The sequence below is a fragment of the Spermophilus citellus genome, assembly GCF_964194105.1.
Source record: "Spermophilus citellus genome assembly, chromosome: 1".
NCBI lineage: Eukaryota > Metazoa > Chordata > Mammalia > Rodentia > Sciuridae > Spermophilus > Spermophilus citellus.
The window spans coordinates 227,210,843-227,230,277 of record NC_138182.1 but is presented as its reverse complement, the minus strand read 5'-3'; the positions used below and the strand labels follow the sequence as shown (position 1 = coordinate 227,230,277).

General features: G+C 36.9%; 1 protein-coding gene across 1 annotated transcript in view; it reads right to left on the bottom strand.

Moving 5' to 3' along the window:
• Positions 1-355: 355 nt before the first annotated feature.
• The window catches only part of FCHO2 (FCH and mu domain containing endocytic adaptor 2), a 135,698-nt gene continuing 116,618 nt past the window's right edge, over positions 356-19,435 (bottom strand). Inside the window, exons 21-26 of the mRNA XM_081285988.1 lie at positions 18,343-18,498; positions 17,854-17,986; positions 14,977-15,176; positions 14,229-14,293; positions 3,273-3,437; positions 356-2,811 (exon numbers count right to left, since the gene is read on the bottom strand). Of these exons, the coding sequence (XP_081142114.1) occupies positions 2,789-2,811; positions 3,273-3,437; positions 14,229-14,293; positions 14,977-15,176; positions 17,854-17,986; positions 18,343-18,498 (742 nt within the window). The 3' untranslated portion in view covers positions 356-2,788. The remainder of the gene's footprint in view (positions 2,812-3,272; positions 3,438-14,228; positions 14,294-14,976; positions 15,177-17,853; positions 17,987-18,342; positions 18,499-19,435) is intronic.

Genomic DNA, 19,435 nt, shown 5'->3' with positions numbered 1-19,435 from the left:
AGCCAGCCTCAGTAACTTAATGAAGTCATAAGTAACTCAGTGAGACCCTGTCTCTAAATAAAATTTTAAAAGGGCCAGGGATGTGGCTCAGTGGTTAAACGCTCCTGGATTAATTCCCCAGTATCAAAAAAATACAGTCCCTTGTTAGACAATTTCAACATTTTGGAGATATACTCCAAATGTAGTTTTCTATATGACCAATAAAAACTAAGTAACACTTCAATCTGTATACCTGCACAAATGGCTGTATAAAGTTCAAAACCAATTATTCATTTCTTGCCTGGCTTGCATTGTCCTAACATCTATGACAAGCTATTACTACAAATAGGCATACAAAAACACAAAAACCGATTAATAAATTATATATTACATGTTTATTAAGGGTACAACTTTTATGTAAAATTTACATTTTATGAAAAAAATCAAAAATATTTACAAAATTTTGGAAGATAAATGTGCATTGTTCTAATTACAATCCAAAGTAGTAAATAACAATCCTTAAAAACTCACATTTGTTAGCATTCTGTGTTTACAAAATCTTGGTTAAAGAGGCAGCTACAAAGTTTATCACTATACATAAGCAAGAACCAGCTTGCTAAACATATTTCCCATCAAAAATCTGTGTTTTTTTTTTTACACTATTAGTGAATTTTTAAAAGAAAAAAAACATTAGTATAAACTCATATGGCTTCAAAATTGTAACCTGTACCCAATACAAATTTATGTATCAACACTTGGTATGAAAACTGTGGCAATTAAGAAAGTGCAGAAGTTTAACCATTTCACTAATTGTACATTTTAAAGGTAATACTTGATTAAAAACAAACATGGTGAGTATAATAGTGTCTGAATTCCAATAATGAAATATTAACTGCCTAATAAAAGTAGTTTGATTACAAAGCAGACTTACAGTTAAAATTCCAGTAAAGGACTGTAATTGGCATTTAAAAGAGCACAATATAAGAGTTAGAAATCCTAATTTTGCTATTTAGTAAAGACTAAAATTTTAGCAAATTGTCTTATGTGTTGCTTTAGTCAAATCTAAATTTAGAATTGGGCTAACACTGGATATATAAAAATGCACATACTGTGTTACATACTGCTAAGGAGTAGAGTTTCTGCATATTTAGAATGTAGCAAGATGTTACATAAATGTCTAGTGATAGGGGTTTTATTTTCTGAAAAGCTTAATATTACAATTAGTGGTTTTATATAAATTATCATATATAACACAAGCTATCAATTCTATGCAAAATGAATGACACTGTTTTTTGTCATTATAAATAAATTCCCATCTGTAAATTATGAAACTTTGTTTAAAATATTTCATGAATACAAAGTTAGGCTTTTTACTATTTAGTATGAATAGTTCATTTTAAGAGCTTAATCCAATCTATCGCTTCAAATAATTTACCTATTTTTACCATGTAGGAATTAAATAATAAAAACACACAAACTGGTAATTTTTCCAATTGTTCAAATGAAAACAAGTGATAGTACTTCTCCCTCTGGGGCCAAAAATAATCTTTAAAAAATGTATTCTTCATACAATACTACAAATCTCATGTTCACAATATAATCAGTTTAAAAATGTGTAAATTTTCAGTGATAATAAACACAGTTGAGGGAAATGCTTAATTGAGAGTTAAAATACCAGTTTCCAATTTACCATCATAGTTTTTCAGAATTTATCTGTTTCACATACTTTTGATGAGGTTAATGTCAAATATCTAAAGGTATTTTTTTCCTCCTGTAAACATACTTTCTTAGGCTTATTTCTCTGTCTAGTGGCTACAGTGTATCACTAAGGTGAGCCAGGGTTCTGAAGTATAAATTATCCTTTAGTTGTTCTGAATTCTCTTCCCAAAGGAATGCCAAAGGTATTAACAAAAATTGCAAATATCCTATAAAAATTCATAACTACTGTAAGATTCTGAGTAAGAGATCTATTGTAAGGGGAAAAAAGTGAGGCACATTAATGAACACAAACTTAGGCACGTTTCTGGTTTTTGTTATTGTTTTAAAAGGCACACATTATGCAATCCATATAAAAATAAATTAAATCTACACCATTAATTCATCAAAACAATCATAAGTTCTATAAAGTTAATTGCAGAAGTAAATTTCTCTGCTGTCTTTTGCAAGCTTATTTTTAAAACACATTGCACTTGAGAAAATTTCAAAAATCATATAAAACACCATTTACACCTTATTAATATGTTTATAAGAATCAAATTATAGATTTTTTGCATACAGCTCGAACTCTGGTTTGATTACCTTATGGCACATAACTCAATTTAATTGAGTGATCTGAGTTATTAACATTATCTAAAACTTAGAATTCATGTTCTGTTCATATTCATTCAATATCAAACTTATGAAATTTCAAAGCTATCTTAGACTAAAAATTTACGGAAAGCTAAATTATTTTGTGCTTGCTCTCCTGAAATTTTAGGCCTGATATTACACTATAACCCCCCCTTTTTAAACATAGACACTAAAGATAATTTAAAATTTTAGCCTATGAAAACTTCATTTTTACTGAGAATCGGAATAAATGTGTTTCCTGAATATTGCATATGATCGTTTACAGCGTACAAAATCATTTCAGTGCTATTTCTTTCATTGACTCACTTTGAAAGTGCGATTTAATGTTTGTAGTTAGCTCTCAAATATGTCTAAGTTTGAAAGACATCATATAAGTTACAATAGTGTTTGGAAAGAACAGGTATAATGCAGAATGGCAGGTCTGTATTACTCCCTTAGGCCAACCACTTTCTCAGGTCCATCAACAATCTGCCAGGTATCGTCCTGGAAAACAACAAGAAATTATAGTTTCAAATATATTCAAAGGACATTTTTCATTGTGCTCACAGACACAGAACCCTATTTTCCATTTGCTATTTAGAATACATTAGAATCACATTTCCAAGGTTCAAGGAAAAAATTTCCATGCCTTTAGATTATCAACTACTTAACAGCTGTTTAGTAGCTGTTAGAATACAAATGTTTCAGCTGGTTGAGGCAGCCCACACCTGTAATTTCAGTGGCTCAGAAGGTTGAGACAGGAGGATGGCGAGTTCAAAGCCAGTCTGAGCAAAAGTGAGACATTACGCAACTCAGATTGTCTCTAAATAAAATATAAAATGGGACTGGGGATTTGGCTCAGTGGTTGAGTACCTCTGAGTTCAATCCCTGGTCCCCCCACCCAACCAAAAAAAAAAAAAAAAGAATACAAATGTTTCCCATGTACATTAAAAATTTCAACTTACCAGTGGCAAACCGCTTCTTTACTAAGGAAAGCCTATAGCCAGTGCCAACAAGTTCAATATCTACTCCTGAGAGGGTACTTCCCTCACTGAGGAATTGCACTGCAAGTGTTGTGGGTTTACTGGGTCCTTCTGAAAGATCAAATTTTGCCCTGAGGGACCCAGAACCTACAAAACAAACAAATAAATAAGAAAGAACAAACTTAAATGAGGTAAAATACATTGTGCAACAAATTAAATCACACATAAACTAAACTATTATCAGTCCCATCAGTCCCGCTCTAAATTCATGAAATGTGTACAGGAAAAACAAACCATTATCTTGTTTCCAAATTAGATTATATTCAGTGAATCTGATTTTTTATAATCAATCCATCTTCTTTTTTAAAATTTTTTTTTAGTTGTAGGTGGATACAATATCTTTATTTTTATTTATTTATTTTTATGTGGTGCTGTAGGATTGAACCCAGGACTTCATAAGTGCAAGGCAAGCGCTCTACCATTGAGCTACAATCCCAGCCCTCCATCTTCTTAACAGTAATCTTCAGAGATGGTTATTATTGAGACTCCTAGGCTGGATCACATTGAAGTTAAGTCAAAAGGAAAGAAATAAGCAATTAAGAGCAGCAAAAAGGGAAATGCTAGTAGGGATATATATAGGCAGGATAAAGTGAAAAACAAAATTACTGTTGAGTATCAGATCATGGGGACCAGAGAGGTAAAAAAGGAAAAGTAGCTATTGTTGGAAAGAACTGTTATCAACATTACTATTTTCTATTCACTCTTCTTTAAAAAAAATTTTTTTACTTGTCTAACATCATACCTGAGATTTTCAGAAATTCCTTTTGATATAACAATTGTTTTCAACACACTCTCTAATCCTTGACAACACTAAACCAATAATTATAATACATATGATAAATGCTGTAAAAGAGCTCCCAGAAGCTATAGGCACAAAAGCACATAGCTCTACATGAAGCTATTAACTTCTGGTAGTGGTGATGGTTACACAGGTACAGAGACAGGAGACCTGCAAGAGCCCAATGCATTTAAGAGAACTGCATCTAAAAAGTATAAAAAGAGTACTACATCTATAGTAGAATAGCTGGAAAATATGATACAACTGTAGAGCAGTAGATTAGATTAGTTGTGAGGACTTTGGGAAATCACCCATGATAAGGAAGACAGGAATATCTCCGATTAGTGCCCCAGAAAGGAAGGGAAAAACAAGATTCAAAATAGGAAGACCAGCTGTTAAGTCAACAAAATAGTTTAGGACCACAAGTGTCAAGAAACAGGGATTTGAACTAGGCCAAGGGAAAGGAAAGAACAATGCATCTGAAGGATATTTAGGAGTTGAAGTCAAGAGGTGAAAAAGGAGTAGGAATCCAGAAGAGTTCCCATGTTTCTGGTTAGGTAAAATAGACAAGACTTGCTAGGTATGATTTCCTGTACAGAAGTGTAACAGTAGAAAAAAATGTGGAACAAGATGTCACAACACTGGTCTATTCTATTGTGCCTGGTGGCACAGATCAGAGTGGAGATGAACTGCTGCAGAACTCTTAACTATGGTCCAAGTCTTCCTTAAACTTTTATAACTTTTTTTTAAATTTGAGAGGTTTATTTAGGAAAGTAGATGCATATTCAAGGGAAAATGGGAGTGATCTCAAAAGAGAGAGTAAAGCAAGAAATATACATGCACTCAAGGGAGAATGTGGGCTACCTGCAGAGGGGAAGACAGCCAAACTTTTGCAATTCTTGAAAATTACAGTAGGAGCAAAGACCAGTCAATTTAAGGAACTTCTTAAACTTCAGAATTATTTCCTGTCCCTTTTCTGGGTACAGAGCCAGAAGAGAAAACATTTTTATTTTACAGTACAATCAGATTTATGAATTTTTCACAGAGACTTTTATACCTAAATAACAGAAGGAAACTATTAAAATATGTGGTTAAAAATGCTTATTTTTGAGGGCTGGATGTGGCTCAAGCGGTAATGCGCTTACCTGGCATGCACGGGGCACTAGGTTCGATCCTCAGCACCCATAAAAATAAAATAAAGATGTTGTGCCCACAGAAAAACTAAATATTAAAAAGTTCTCTCTCTCTTTAAAAAAAATGCTTATTTTTGAGAACAAATTCCTCTCTTGATAAGTATTTATGAGTTATTGTACAGTTTCGTTAAGTGGGGGGAAAAGACATCTTCCCTTCTTGCTAGCTGACTGCAAGTCCTCAATGCAGGTAGGATGTCTACTTCCAGTTTAAACTAGGAATTTCAGTGTGGTTCCCTAAAGTCATATAACTAGGGTAAAAGTCAGTGTATCTGGATACCTGAAAACAGCCACCTTTAAGTACCAAATAGAAAAAAGGAACTGCAGATTAGCTTGGTATTTCATTCTAAGTGTACCTCTTTAGTAAAGGTCTGATTCTGCCTAACAGGTATAAAGGAACAGACAATAAAGACATGCTCATGGTACTTTACACAAAAATATGTAGGAGAAAAATTACTGACATTATGCTCAAAATGTTCAAAAAGAAAAAGTTGAGCAAAATCTGAAAAGCCAAGAGAGTAGAGGACAAAACTACCTTCTCAATAGGAAAAGTTATTGGAGGCTAATTAAGCATTCCAAAAAAGGAAGAAGACTTCTCTTTTTATTAGAGAAAATTAAACTATCTAATATTAAACACCAGATTGTCCTGGGAATCATATGCTAATTTTAAGTTTAGTTAGGGGAGATCTTAGGAGTGACCAGCAAGAATAGAATTTTCCTTCCTACTGGAAACATGGGTACGGACTTGAAGGAGGCAAATAACAACTTTTAAAAATAATCTTCACAGAATTAAAGACTGCTGATGGTTAGTTCTAATAAGGAAAAACAACCAGGAAAGACTTTCTTATTAAGTTGGGGTGGGCAAGAGGTTTTAAAAAGTAAGAAGATTCGGAGTTGGAAGATGGCGGTGAAGGGAGTGCATCACCCCCGCACGCCGCGTCACTGTGCGGGAGAAAGACGAGGTGAAACAGCTGAAGGCTGTCTTGTTGGGAAATTCCAGCGAAATTGAGGTGCTCCAGAATCTAGTAGAGGGATTTCCATCGCGCGAGGTTAGGCTGCGGGGGCTCGGACGCGGGCGATTTCTCCGCACGGAGGGTCGCATTGCCTGATCGGCGGATAGCCCCGCGGCTGGAGTCTGCGGCGCGCGCTGGGAAGTGGCGAGGTGCTGGAGCGGGGGTGCAGCGATGCGGATTCTGGGGGCTCCTGCCAGCGGCGTAATGGCCGTGCTTAGTGCTGAGTTCTGGCTTTGAGACAGAGGAGAGAAGCGGTCCAGTTCGGTTCTCGACACCGGTCGGACCACGGAGGAGGACAGCGGCCGCCATCTTGGAGAGCTGATGGAATCATCCCTGTTTTCTACTGATCTCAGCTCATTCAGCTACGGAACAGGTGATTTCAGGCTGGCATTTGCCTGCGTCTCGCAGACAGATCGCTCAGGCTCAGGGCTAGAGAACCTGTGGAGAATACTCCTTGGGGCTCGCTCCTAGCAAAGCGTGCACCGAGCTCTGAGCGGCCGGGTTCTGGTTCCCGCAGCTGCTTTGGCCCAGGGCTGGGGAACCCGCGGAGACTGCGTATTGAAGCCAGCTCCTAGTGGAGCGTGCATCGAGCTCGAAGCGGCTGGATTCTGACCCCCAGAACAGTTTTGGCCCAGGGCTGGGGAACATGCGGGGTCTGCGTCTTTGAGCCTGCTCCCAGCAGAGCGTGCACCGAGCTCGGAGAGCTTGGAGCGGCCGGGCTCTGGTTCCCGGAGCTGCTTTGACTTAGGGCTGGGGAACCAGCGGAGATCGCTCCTTGGAGCCTGCTCCTAGCGGAGCGTGCACCGGGCTCGGAGAGGCCGGGTTCTGGCTCCCAGAGCGGCTTTGGCCCAGGGACGGGGACCCCGCGGTAACTGCTTCTCGGTCCGGGTCCTGCTGGGTGCAGTGGGGGCCAGAGGGGCAGAGGGGAGCTGCCGCCTGCGCCCAGAACAGGCCAAGTGACCCGCCGGCGTGGTATCACGACACCCCAACTGCAGCTGGGGCCGAAGAGAGTAGCCGCCTACGCCTGGAACAGGACCAGCGACCCAACGGCGTGGTAGCCAAGTCACCCCATTTGGAGTAGGGGCTGTGTAGAACCGCCGTCTGAGCCTGCAAGGTAGGCAGACCTGCGACCCACTGGCAGGACAGGCCCAGTAACCTGCCAGCGTGGTGGACACGTAGCACCGAGGCAGTCACGTCACACTGGTTGGAGTGGGGGTGGAGCAGAGCCGCCACCCGTGTCCAGAAAAGGCCCAGCGACCCGTTGGAGAGGCAGTCAGGTAGCCCCATTTGGAGTGGGGGCTGAGCAGAACTGCCGCCTGAGCCCGCAAGGCAGGCAGACCTGCGACCCACCGGCGGAACAGGCCTAGAGGCCTGCCGGCGTGGTAGACACGTCACACGTCACCACAATTGGAGTGGGGGCAGAGCAGAGTCGCCACCCGCGCCCGCAAGGTGGGCAGACCTGCGACCGACCAGCGTGGTAGACAGATCACCCTAATTAGAGGAGGAGCACAGCCACTACCCGCCCTGCAAGGGAGATTTTCCAACTATACAAGAGCAATATAAATAAATAGGGGGAAAATTTCAAAAACACAACAGTTTCACCAAGCAGAAAGAAACGCGAGCAGTATGAAAACACAAGGAAAGAAAGGACCACAAGCAATGCAGGTCAACTCAACTTTAGAAGAGGTAATAGCTGCAACAGATGGAATGTCAGATAAAGAGTTCAGGATATACATGCTTCAGATGATCTGGAGTCTCAAGGAAGACATGAGACAGCAAAATCAGACAATGAAAGATCACTTTGACAAGGAACTACATAAACAAATCCAGGAAGCAAAAGATCAATTACACAGGGAGATAGAGGTAATAAAAAACAAACAAATAGAAATCCTAGAAATGCAGGAAGCAATAAACCAACTTAAAAACTCAATTGAGAATACTATCAGCAGAGTAGATCACTTAGAAGATAGAACATCAGACAATGAAGACAAAGTATTTCAACTTGAAAAGAACATAGACAGCTCAGCAAGACTGCTAAGAAACCATGAGCAGAACATCCAAGAAATATGGGATAACATTAAAAGACCAAACTTAAGAGTCATTGGGATACAGGAAGGCACAGAGCTCCAAACCAAAGGAATAAACAATCTATTCAATGAAATAATACAAGAAAACTTCCCAGACTTGAAGAATGAGACAGAATCCCAAATCCTAGAAGCCTACAGGACACCAAATGTGCAAAATCATAAGAGATCCACACCTAGACACATTATAATGAAGATGCCCAACATACAGAATAAGGAGAGAATTTTAAAAGCTACAAGAGAAAGGAAGCAGATTACATTTAGGGGTAAACCAATCAGGATAACAGCTGATCTCTCAACACAGACTCTGAAAGCTAGAAGATCCTGGAATAACATATTTCAAACACTGAAAGAAAATGGGTTCCAACCAAGAATCGTGTATTCGGCGAAATTAAGCTTCAGGATGGAAGATGAAATTAAAACCTTCCACGATAAACAAAAGTTAAAAGAATTTGCAGCTAGAAAACCATCTCTTCAAAAAATCCTTGGCAAAACATTACAGGAAGAGGAAATGGAAAATAACAATGAAAACCAACAGTGGGAGGTAGGACAGTAAAGGGGGGAAAGTAATCAAAGAGAAAAACAAATCAGGTTTAGTAACATTAATAAACAAATATGGCTGGAAGAACAAATCATATCTCAATAATAACCCTAAATGTTAATGGCTTAAACTCACCAATTAAGAGACACAGGCTAGTTGAATGGATCACAAAACAAGACCCAACAATATGCTGCCTACAGGAGATGCATTTGATAGGAAAAGATATACATAGACTGAAGGTGAAAGGTTGGGAAAAATCATATCACTCATATGGACTGCAGAAACAAGCAGGAGTGTCCATACTCATATCTAATAAAATAGATTTCAAGCCAAAGTTAATCAAAAGGGATAAAGAGGGACACTACATACTGCTCAAGGGAACCATATACCAACAAGACATAACAATCATAAATATATATGCCCCAAACAATGGTGCAGCTATGTTCATCAAGCAAACTCTTCTCAAGTTCAAGAGTCTAATAGACCACCATACAATAATCATGGGAGACTTCAACACACCTCTCTCACCACTGGAAAGATCTTCCAAACAAAAGTTGAATAAGGAAACTATAGAACTCAATAACACAATTAACAACCTAGACTTAATGGACATATATAGAATATACCACCCAACATCGAGCAGTTACACTTTTTTCTCAGCAGCACATGGATCCTTCTCAAAAATAGATCGTATATTATGTCACAGGGCAACTCTTAGACAATATAAAGGAGTAGAGATAATACCATGCATCTTATCTGATCATAATGGAATGAAACTGAAAATCAACGACAAAAGAAGGAAGGAAAAATCAGGCATCACTTGGAGAATGAACAATAAGTTACTGAATGATCAATGGGTTTTAGAAGACATCAAGGAGGAAATTAAAAACTTCTTAGAGTTAAATGAAAACACAGACACAACATATCGGAATCTATGGGACACACTGAAAGCAGTTCTAAGAGGAAAATTCATGGCTTGGAGTTCATTCCTTAAAAAAAGAAAAAAACAACAAATAAATGATCTCATACTTCATCTCAAAATCCTAGAAAAAGAAGAGCAAAACAACAGCAAAAGAAGTAGAAGGCAAGAAATAATTAAAATCAGAACTGAAATTAATGAAATCGAAACAAAAGAAACAATTGAAAAAATTGACAAAACTAAAAGTTGGTTCTTTGAAAAAATAAATAAAATCGACAGACCCTTAGCCATGCTAACGAAGAGAAGAAGAGAGAGAACTCAAATTACTAGCATACGGGATGAAAAAGGCAATATCACAACAGACACTTCAGAAATACAGAAGATAATCAGAAATTATTTTGAATCCTTATACTCCAATAAAATAGAAGATAGTGAAGGCATAGATAAATTTCTTAAGTCATATGATCTGCCCAGATTGAGTCAGGAGGATATAGACAACCTAAACAGACCAATAACAATAGAGGAAATAGAAGAAACCATCAAAAGACTACCAACTAAGAAAAGCCCAGGACCGGATGGGTATACAGCAGAGTTTTACAAAACCTTTAAAGAGGAACTAATACCAATACTTTTCAAGCTATTTCAGGAAATAGAAAAAGAGGGAGAACTTCCAAATACATTCTACGAGGCCAACATCACCCTGATACCTAAACCAGACAAAGACACTTCAAAGAAAGAAAACTACAGACCAATATCTCTAATGAACCTAGATGCAAAAATCCTCAATAAAATTCTGGCGAATTGGATTCAAAAACATATCAAAAAAATTATACACCATGATCAAGTAGGATTCATCCCTGTGATGCAAGGCTGGTTCAATATATGGAAATCAATAAATGTTATTCACCACATCAATAGACTTAAAAATAAGAACCATATGATCATCTCGATAGATGCAGAAAAAACATTTGACAAAGTACAGCATCCCTTTATGTTCAAAACTCTAGAAAAATTAGGGATAACAGGATCATACCTCAACATTGTAAAAGCAATCTATGATAAGCCACAGGCCAGCATCATTCTGAATGGAGAAAAATTGAAGGCATTCCCTCTAAGATCTGGAACAAGACAGGGATGCCCTCTCTCACCACTTCTGTTCAACATAGTCCTCGAAACACTGGCCAGAGCAATTAGAGAGACGAAAGAAATTAAAGGCATAAAAATAGGAAAAGAAGAACTTAAATTATCACTATTTGCAGATGACATGATTTTATACCTAGCAGACCCAAAAGGGTCTACAAAGAAACTATTAGAGCTAATAAATGAATTCAGCAAAGTGGCAGGATATAAAATCAAATGCATAAATCAAATGCATTCCTGTATATCAGTGACAAATCCTCTGAAACGGAAATAAGGACAACTACTCCATTCACAATATCCCCCCCAAAAATAAAATACTTGGGAATCAACCTAACAAAAGAGGTGAAAGACTTATACAATGAAAACTACAGAACCCTAAAGAGAGATATAGAAGAAGATCTTAGAAGATGGAAAAATATACCCTGTTCATGGATAGGCAGAACTAACATCATCAAAATGGCGATATTACCAAAAGTTCTCTATAAGTTCAATGCAATGCCAATCAAAATCCCAACAGCATTTCTTGTAGAAATAGATAAAACAATCATGAAATTTATATGGAATAATAAAAGACCCAGAATAGCAAAAACAATGCTAAGCAGGAAGTGTGAATCAGGCGGTATAGCGATACCAGACTTCAAACTATACTACAGAGCAATAGTAACAAAAACAGCATGGTACTGGTACCAAAACAGGCGGGTGGACCAATGGTACAGAATAGAGGACACAGTAACCAATCCACAAAACTACAACTATCTTATATTTGATAAAGGGGCTAAAAACATGCAATGGAGGAAGGATAGCATCTTCAACAAATGGTGCTGGGAAAACTGGAAATCCAATTGCATCAAAATGAAACTGAATCCCTTTCTCTCGCCATGCACAAAAGTTAACTCAAAATGGATCAAGGAGCTTGATGTTAAATCAGAGACACGGCGTCTGATAGAAGAAAAAGTTGGCTATGATCTACATACTGTGGGGTCGGGCTCCAAATTCCTCAATAGGACACCCGTAGCGCAAGAGTTAACAACTAGAATCAACAATTGGGACTTACTCAAACTAAAAAGTTTTTTTCTCAGCAAAAGAAACAATAAGAGAGGTAATCAGGGAGCCTACATCCTGGGAACAAATCTTTACTCCTTACACTTCAGATAGAGCCCTAATATCCAGAGTATACAAAGAACTCAAAAAATTAGACAATAAGATAACAAATAACCCAATCAACAAATGGGCCAAGGACCTGAACAGACACTTCTCAGAGGAGGACATACAATCAATCAATAAGTACATGAAAAAATGCTCACCATCGCTAGCAGTCAGAGAAATGAAATCAAAACCACCCTAAGATACCATCTCACTCCAGTAAGATTGGCAGCCATTATGAAGTCCAACAACAACAAGTGCTGGAGAGGATGCGGGGAAAAGGGCACACTTGTTCATTGTTGATGGGACTGCAAATTGGTGCAGCCAATTTGGAAAGCAGTATGGAGATTTCTTGGAAAGCTGGGAATGGAACCACCATTTGACCCAGCTATTCCCCTTCTCGGTCTATTCCCTAAAGACCTAATAAGAACATGCTACAGGGACACTGCTACATCAATGTTCATAGCAGCACAATTCACGATAGCAAGATTGTGGAACCAACCTAGATGCCCTTCAATAGATGAATGGATAAAAAAATGTGGCATTTATACACAATGGAGTATTACTCTGCATTAAAAAATGACAAAATCATAGAATTTGGAGGGAAATGGATGGCATTAGAGCAGATTATGCTAAGTGAAGCTAGCCAATCCTTAAAAAACAAATGCCAAATGACTGCTTTGATATAAGGGGAGTAACCAAGGACAGGGTAGGGACGAAGAGCTTGAGAAGAAGATCAACATTAAACAGGGATGAGAGGTGGGAGGGAAAGGGAGAGAGAAGGGAAATTGCATGGAAATGGAAGGTGATCCTCAGGGTTTTACAAAATTACATATAAGAGGAAATGAGGGGTAAGAGAAGAATAATACAAGTGGAAGAAATGATTTACAGTAGAGGGGGTAGAGAGAGAAGAGGGGAGGGGAGGGGAGGGGAGGGGGGATAGTAGAGAATAGGATAGACAGCAGAATACATCAGACACTAGAATGGCAATATGTAAATCAATGGAAGTGTAACTGATGTGATACAGCAATCTGTATATGGGGTAAAAATGGGAGTTCATAACCCACTTGAATCAAACTGTGAAATATGATATATTAAGAACTATGTAATGTTTTGAATGACCAACAATAAAAAAAAAAGAAATAAAAGAAATTAACACTGCAAAAAAAAAAAAAAGAAAATAAATGTACACAAAGATTTGTGTATATTATACATGAATTGCAGCATTAGTTATGAATATATAAATATTAGGTCTCTTAACTCCATCAGAAGGGAAGAAAGATGATTGCGAAGAAACATTTTCATTCTAGGATTACTTCTTCCACTTTAGTTCTTTCTTCTGAATGTTTGGAAACACTTCAGAATTATTACTCTGTATATTATTTATATAACTATTATTATAAGTAATCGCAGCTATATTTATAACAACAACAAACATCGGAAACAACTATACAAAGGACTAGGTAGATAAATACAGTATATTCATGTGATACCATAGGAACTACCTATTGCCATTAAATTAGTATCATTAGTGTATTAATAAAAAAAAGTAAGAAGATTCTAAATGATTTCTAGGGGGCCAGAATGAACCAAATAATGTGTTCAATTAGTTTTAATTAGTTATTAGGTTACCTACCTGGGATAGACAGTTCTATTTTTTAAATTCATTTTATTAGGTGTTTTTTCCTAAATGTTATCATGTAAATATGAGAAGCATTTACATAATATTTATAAAGTTGTAACAAAACATGTTCATTTTCTTGCAGGGAAAGCTCCTTTAATCTAGAAAGGAAAAATCTGAATCATAGCTGGTCCAGTATATTTAAGGTGTTAACTTCCACCTAGTGGTCAGTTCTAGAACTGAAGGCATGCAATTCCAGGAGGCAACTTTCCATAAAAATGCCTAAAAACCTCAAAATGGGGAAATAGCTCACTGGTACAGCACCTGCCTAGCATGTAGCATGTTTGAGATCCTGGGTTTGATCCCCAGCACCACACATACACAAAAAGAAAACAAGAACAATAAAATCCATTTTCAGTTACACCACAAAAAAGCATGCATATACTTACCTCCATTTTCTGATTTTTCTGAAATACCAGACAATTTCCAAAAGGCTTTCATTTGTTCCGCATTCCTGTAACACAAATAAATATCGTCAGGTTAAGTGTCTAATACATTAACTTATGCATACATGGGCACTTAATAAATAAAAGCACCTAAAGTATTTTCACTATTAATAACTTACACTGCTAAGAAATATGTTTATGATATAGCATAAATAAATGTTCTTTCTTAATTAATGGAAATTTACCAGATTATAGAAGTTCTCTAGTTTCTACTGATAAAAGAAAACTGAATAGGTATATGTGGCTTGGCACCTTAAATAGGTACTCGGGAAAACACTGTTATTAAATGATGAAACAAATATAAAGAGTTGTTAGAGTCTATACTAATATTAACAGAGGAGAGGAAGGAGGTAGTTAGAGGACAGTAATATTACTGAACACTAACAGGTGTTCTTAGAGATATACCAAATGATATTTTTAACCCTGTAGAATAATTATCACTTTTTAAAAGAAGTTTAGCAATTAAAGGTAATCATTCAGTCGGATGGCATTTACAGCAAAACTGATTATTTTGGATTAAGGCTACTATATCTTGACTAGTAAAATTAACAGCATTTTTTATAGCATGATTTCTATGGGAAAACTGTACTAAATCTTTTGAAATCTGTAAGATAATTTTGAAAACTTGGGTTCTAAAAGTTGTGGGCTGCAATAGAAATTTAGCAGGAGTTCAGAAATATATTTAAATTACCACACTGCAGGGGGAAGGGACTGCATATTTGTGACTCCTCCATCCACTGGTACCACCACCTGTATGTTGGAAAGCACACTAGGTGCCACCATAGCTTCTGGATTGTACTTATAATCCACTCTAAGATCTGTGGTACTGGCACTACATTTCCAGTATGTTGCAAGATTCAAAGGAGTGGACTGAATGCCATTTGATGATACCTTTAAAGAGAAAAAAATTGTCTTTGGCCTGAAGAGTAAATTAAGTCATTCATTACACAGATACTTGAACATAAGAATTTACAGAATCAAAACTTTCTAATAAGAGTACTGATGCTAGTAACAGTAAAGGGTCACTCTCAGCACGTACACCTGGGATGACCAACATCAAAACATCTGCAGTGCCTGTATATGGTGCATGTTCCCCTGGCTCTAACTGCTGAAAATCTGATTTGACAGCTTAGAGACAATGCCCAGAAATCAGCATATTATCAGATAATTCTTATTTATTTGTGTAAAGTTTGAGAACTTTTCAACATTCAACATAGAATTATTTATGAATAATGAGAATTTAAATATAAAACAATAGAAAAAGGGGAGATTCACCAAACAGTTCCACAAGCCTGCAATCAATACTTCCAACTTAATATGGTTGACTTTAATCAATGATACACTTTCTTCCAATTCTTCAACTCTTTGCTCAAAGGGCTCCTTTTGAAGCCATTTAAAAAGCTATCCTGGATAAAGTTCAGTGGTAGAATGTTTGTCTAGCATATATAAGGCCCTGGGGTTCAATCCCCAGTAACACACACACACAGAAAAGCTACACTGACCACCCTTTACAAATTTTCGTTGAAACTACACTTTTGTCAGGTGCGGAGGCACACACCTGTAATCCCAGTGGCTAGGGAGGCTGAGTTAGGAGGATCTAGAGTTCACAGCCAGCCTCAGCAACTTGGCAAGACCCTAAATACAATGACAAAATAGGGCTGAGAATGTGGCTCAGTGGTCGATTGCCCCTGAATTCAGTCCCAGGTACTGCCTCCCTGGCCCCCACAAAAATTACCCTTTCAATCTTCCTTAACTTTTCCCCCCCTTTTCTCCATGTCATTATCTCTAACAAACAATATTATTTAATTATGTGTACTGTCCTCCTGTCCTGCTCCTAGCAATTAGCACACACTAAATAATAAAAAAATAATAACCCCCACCCCATCTCTCTGAGGACTGAACTCCAGGGCACTAAAACACGCCAGCCTTTTTTATTTTTTGAGGTCTTACTAAATTGTTTAGGGCTTCACTAAATTACTGAGGCTGGCCTCAAACTTGCTTGCAATCCTCTGCCTCAGCCTCCCAAATTGCTGGGATTATAACAACATGCTACCACAGCCAGCTCATTCTATTTTCTTTTTTTTTTAATGTGGTGCTGAGGATTGAACCTACTCCCTCACCTGTGCTAGGCAAGCACTTTACCACTGAGCCACAACCCCAGCCCCATAACTCATTCTTTTTAATGGCTGTAAGAACTCATTTAATCAATCCTTTCCTTTGCTGATATATACTTAGATTGTTTCCAAACAATGCTACAATGAATGTTCTTTGTATCTTATCTTTGCCCGTTTACTATGATTTCTGAGAATAAATTTCTGGAAGTGGAATTGTTGAATTAAAGATTATATCTACCCAACAATCTGCTACAACTGCCTTCTCTGAGGTTCTATTTGTGTTCCCATTAACAAGTGGCCACACCCCTACATACTAGGTAGAGCATCTGTTGATGGGCATCTAGACTGCTTCCATAACTTAGCTTCTGTGAAATGTACTGCAATAAACATAGGTATATGTATCTTTATGAAACATAGGCATCATGTATGTTTAAAATATGCTGACTTAATTCTTTAGGACAAACACCGAGTAGTGGGATAGCTGGGTCATATGGTAGATCTATTTTTAGCTTTCTTCCATTGTGGCTGTATTAATTTACATTCCTACTAACTGTGTATAAGGATTCCTCCCTGTACCACATCCCCTCATCTTCACCAGCAAGAAACTAAAATATTACTCCACTTTAGTGTTTGGAATATTTCTTGACCTAGTCTTCCAGGTTTTATTCTTCCAGAGAATTTGAAAATAATTATCAAGTCTCCAAACATAAACAAAGACATAATCTCTATGGGGTCTCTGATCAGAGTCACATTAAATTTAAATTTAATTTAAAAACAACTAAACTTTTTATATCATGAATATTCCCTTAAATGAATAAATACTTTTCTACATATATGCAAGGCCAACAGACTGTTATGTTTCTTCCTATTTTTTATTGTATTTTTCTCTATTAGTTTTTCTGATTGAAAAAGTTATTAATTTTGATATTAATTTTTAAACTGGTCACTTTATTAAATTCCCCTAGATCACAATAGTTTCCTAATTGCTTCTCCTGAATTTTCCAGGAATGTATCACCTGAGAATAATACTTTTGGTTCCTCTTTTCCAATATTTATTACTGCTTATTTTATCTTCTTATCCAACTGTACTACTGGCTTAACACATTTAGAAAAATCTTCAATAACAATCCTGTTAGTATTAATAGGAATAATGAGTGTCTTTGCCATACCTCTCTTCAATTAATTATTTTAGTTTTGTTATTAAGACTAATGCTACTGGTCTTTTCAGGTTAAGTACAAATTTATGAATTTATATTTATTCAGTACTTTAAACAAATTCTATCAAATTGACTGTATCATCCACTCATTCATTAACAGATTTTCTAGTTTTGAAACATGCTTGCATTCCTGAAATGAACCTCATTTGGCTAAGATATATTTATTCATTTACTGATGTGCTAGACTCCATTTGTTAATGTTTTAATTTAGGGTTTCTTCAATGATGTAATACTCACCTGATACTTTAATACATCCACGTTATAATACGAAGCAGCTGGATTTTGCTCTGATAGCTTCTTGAGGTAGATGGTAACAGCTTGCATGTTCATCCAAAAATCTTTTGTGTTGGAATCACACTGTGATGGATCACTATATGCATAAGAAACATTTTTGTTATTTTATTTGACTTATCTTTTTCCTTTGCCTCTATGTAATAATTTGATAAGTAATTCTCTAAGACTAGTAGAAATGAACCCAAAGATGGGATGAGAGAAAACTCAGATTAGAGGATGAAGAAAGAACACAGGAGAAGGTTGCCTGAAAAATAAGATGGAATGAAACAAAAAGTTTTAAAAATAACTGTCACTAATTCAAAAACAAAATAAAACCACAGAGACTGTTTAATAATAGTAAATAATTTTGGTATTGTCCTCAAATTAAATATTAATTTCTTATAAACATTTCTTTCAAAGAAACTTCAACCTTCAAAACAAACATACACAAACCTGAACACAAGTTGTGAATTTGGAAGAATCTGCTCAAGTCTGCTGATATTTTTCACCCTGAAGCACAGCACAGCAGGAGAGGGATTGCTAGTGAAGACTTTAATAATTCCACTTGGAAATGATATAGTCACATCACCAGTGATCTTCACAATACATCTGAAATTGGGAACTTTGGTAAGTGCTAAAATAAGATACTTTAATTTCTAATTAAAGCATGTTTGGTTTAAAAAAATACATGTATGTGTATATACATGTGTGACAATGTGTACATATATATATATCTTTTATCATAATTATGGATGAATTATTTCTTCAATTTAATTATAAAAATGATTCTAGGAGAAACAGAACACTCATCTAGCATCATCTTTTCCTAGAATTAAACTTCAAACACAAATGTAAGCACACTAATAATGTTTCTTTACCATCCCCTGAACTACCTTAAGGGCACTACCTCCCTGGGAATACTACCCCTAGTTGTAGCTATGTTCCCCTCTTAGACCCATAAAGCACTGGACCTGATGGTGTTATTGGTACATGTCCCTCCTGCTCCTTGTTGCTCCTCGTTGCCCTCTATTTCTTTTTTCTTTGAAACTTGTGCATCAGACTATAGCACTCACTACCCCTTTCCCTTTCAAGTTGTATTCCATACTCCCTCCCTTTCATGCCCTGAAAATCTGAGCTTCTGGCTCACTGTCAATCTTGTCTCATAATTTTAATGATTTCAGTATCCACCTAGATGGTGCTTTCAATATTTTTTGTCACCAAGTTCTTCAGTCCTTTACTTCCAATGATCCTTTTAGCCTACTTCAGCCATGCACAGCCCCTCCAAAATCTCAAATTCACACTCCCCACTACCTACTTCCTACTTAGTATTTTTCAAACTCATTCTTACTAATACCACATCTTCAAAAATTCCCCAACCTCATTCAAACCTCCATAACCCACTATTCCTAAACCCTTTTCACTAATCTCCACTCATCCTTTATGTCTTCATTTCCTCCTATTTTTGGAATTCTAGGTCCATCATAAGATACTCTTCTTTGCACAAACCCTCCCTTGTTCTTCTTTCACTGTGACTGCTTGGTCAAAT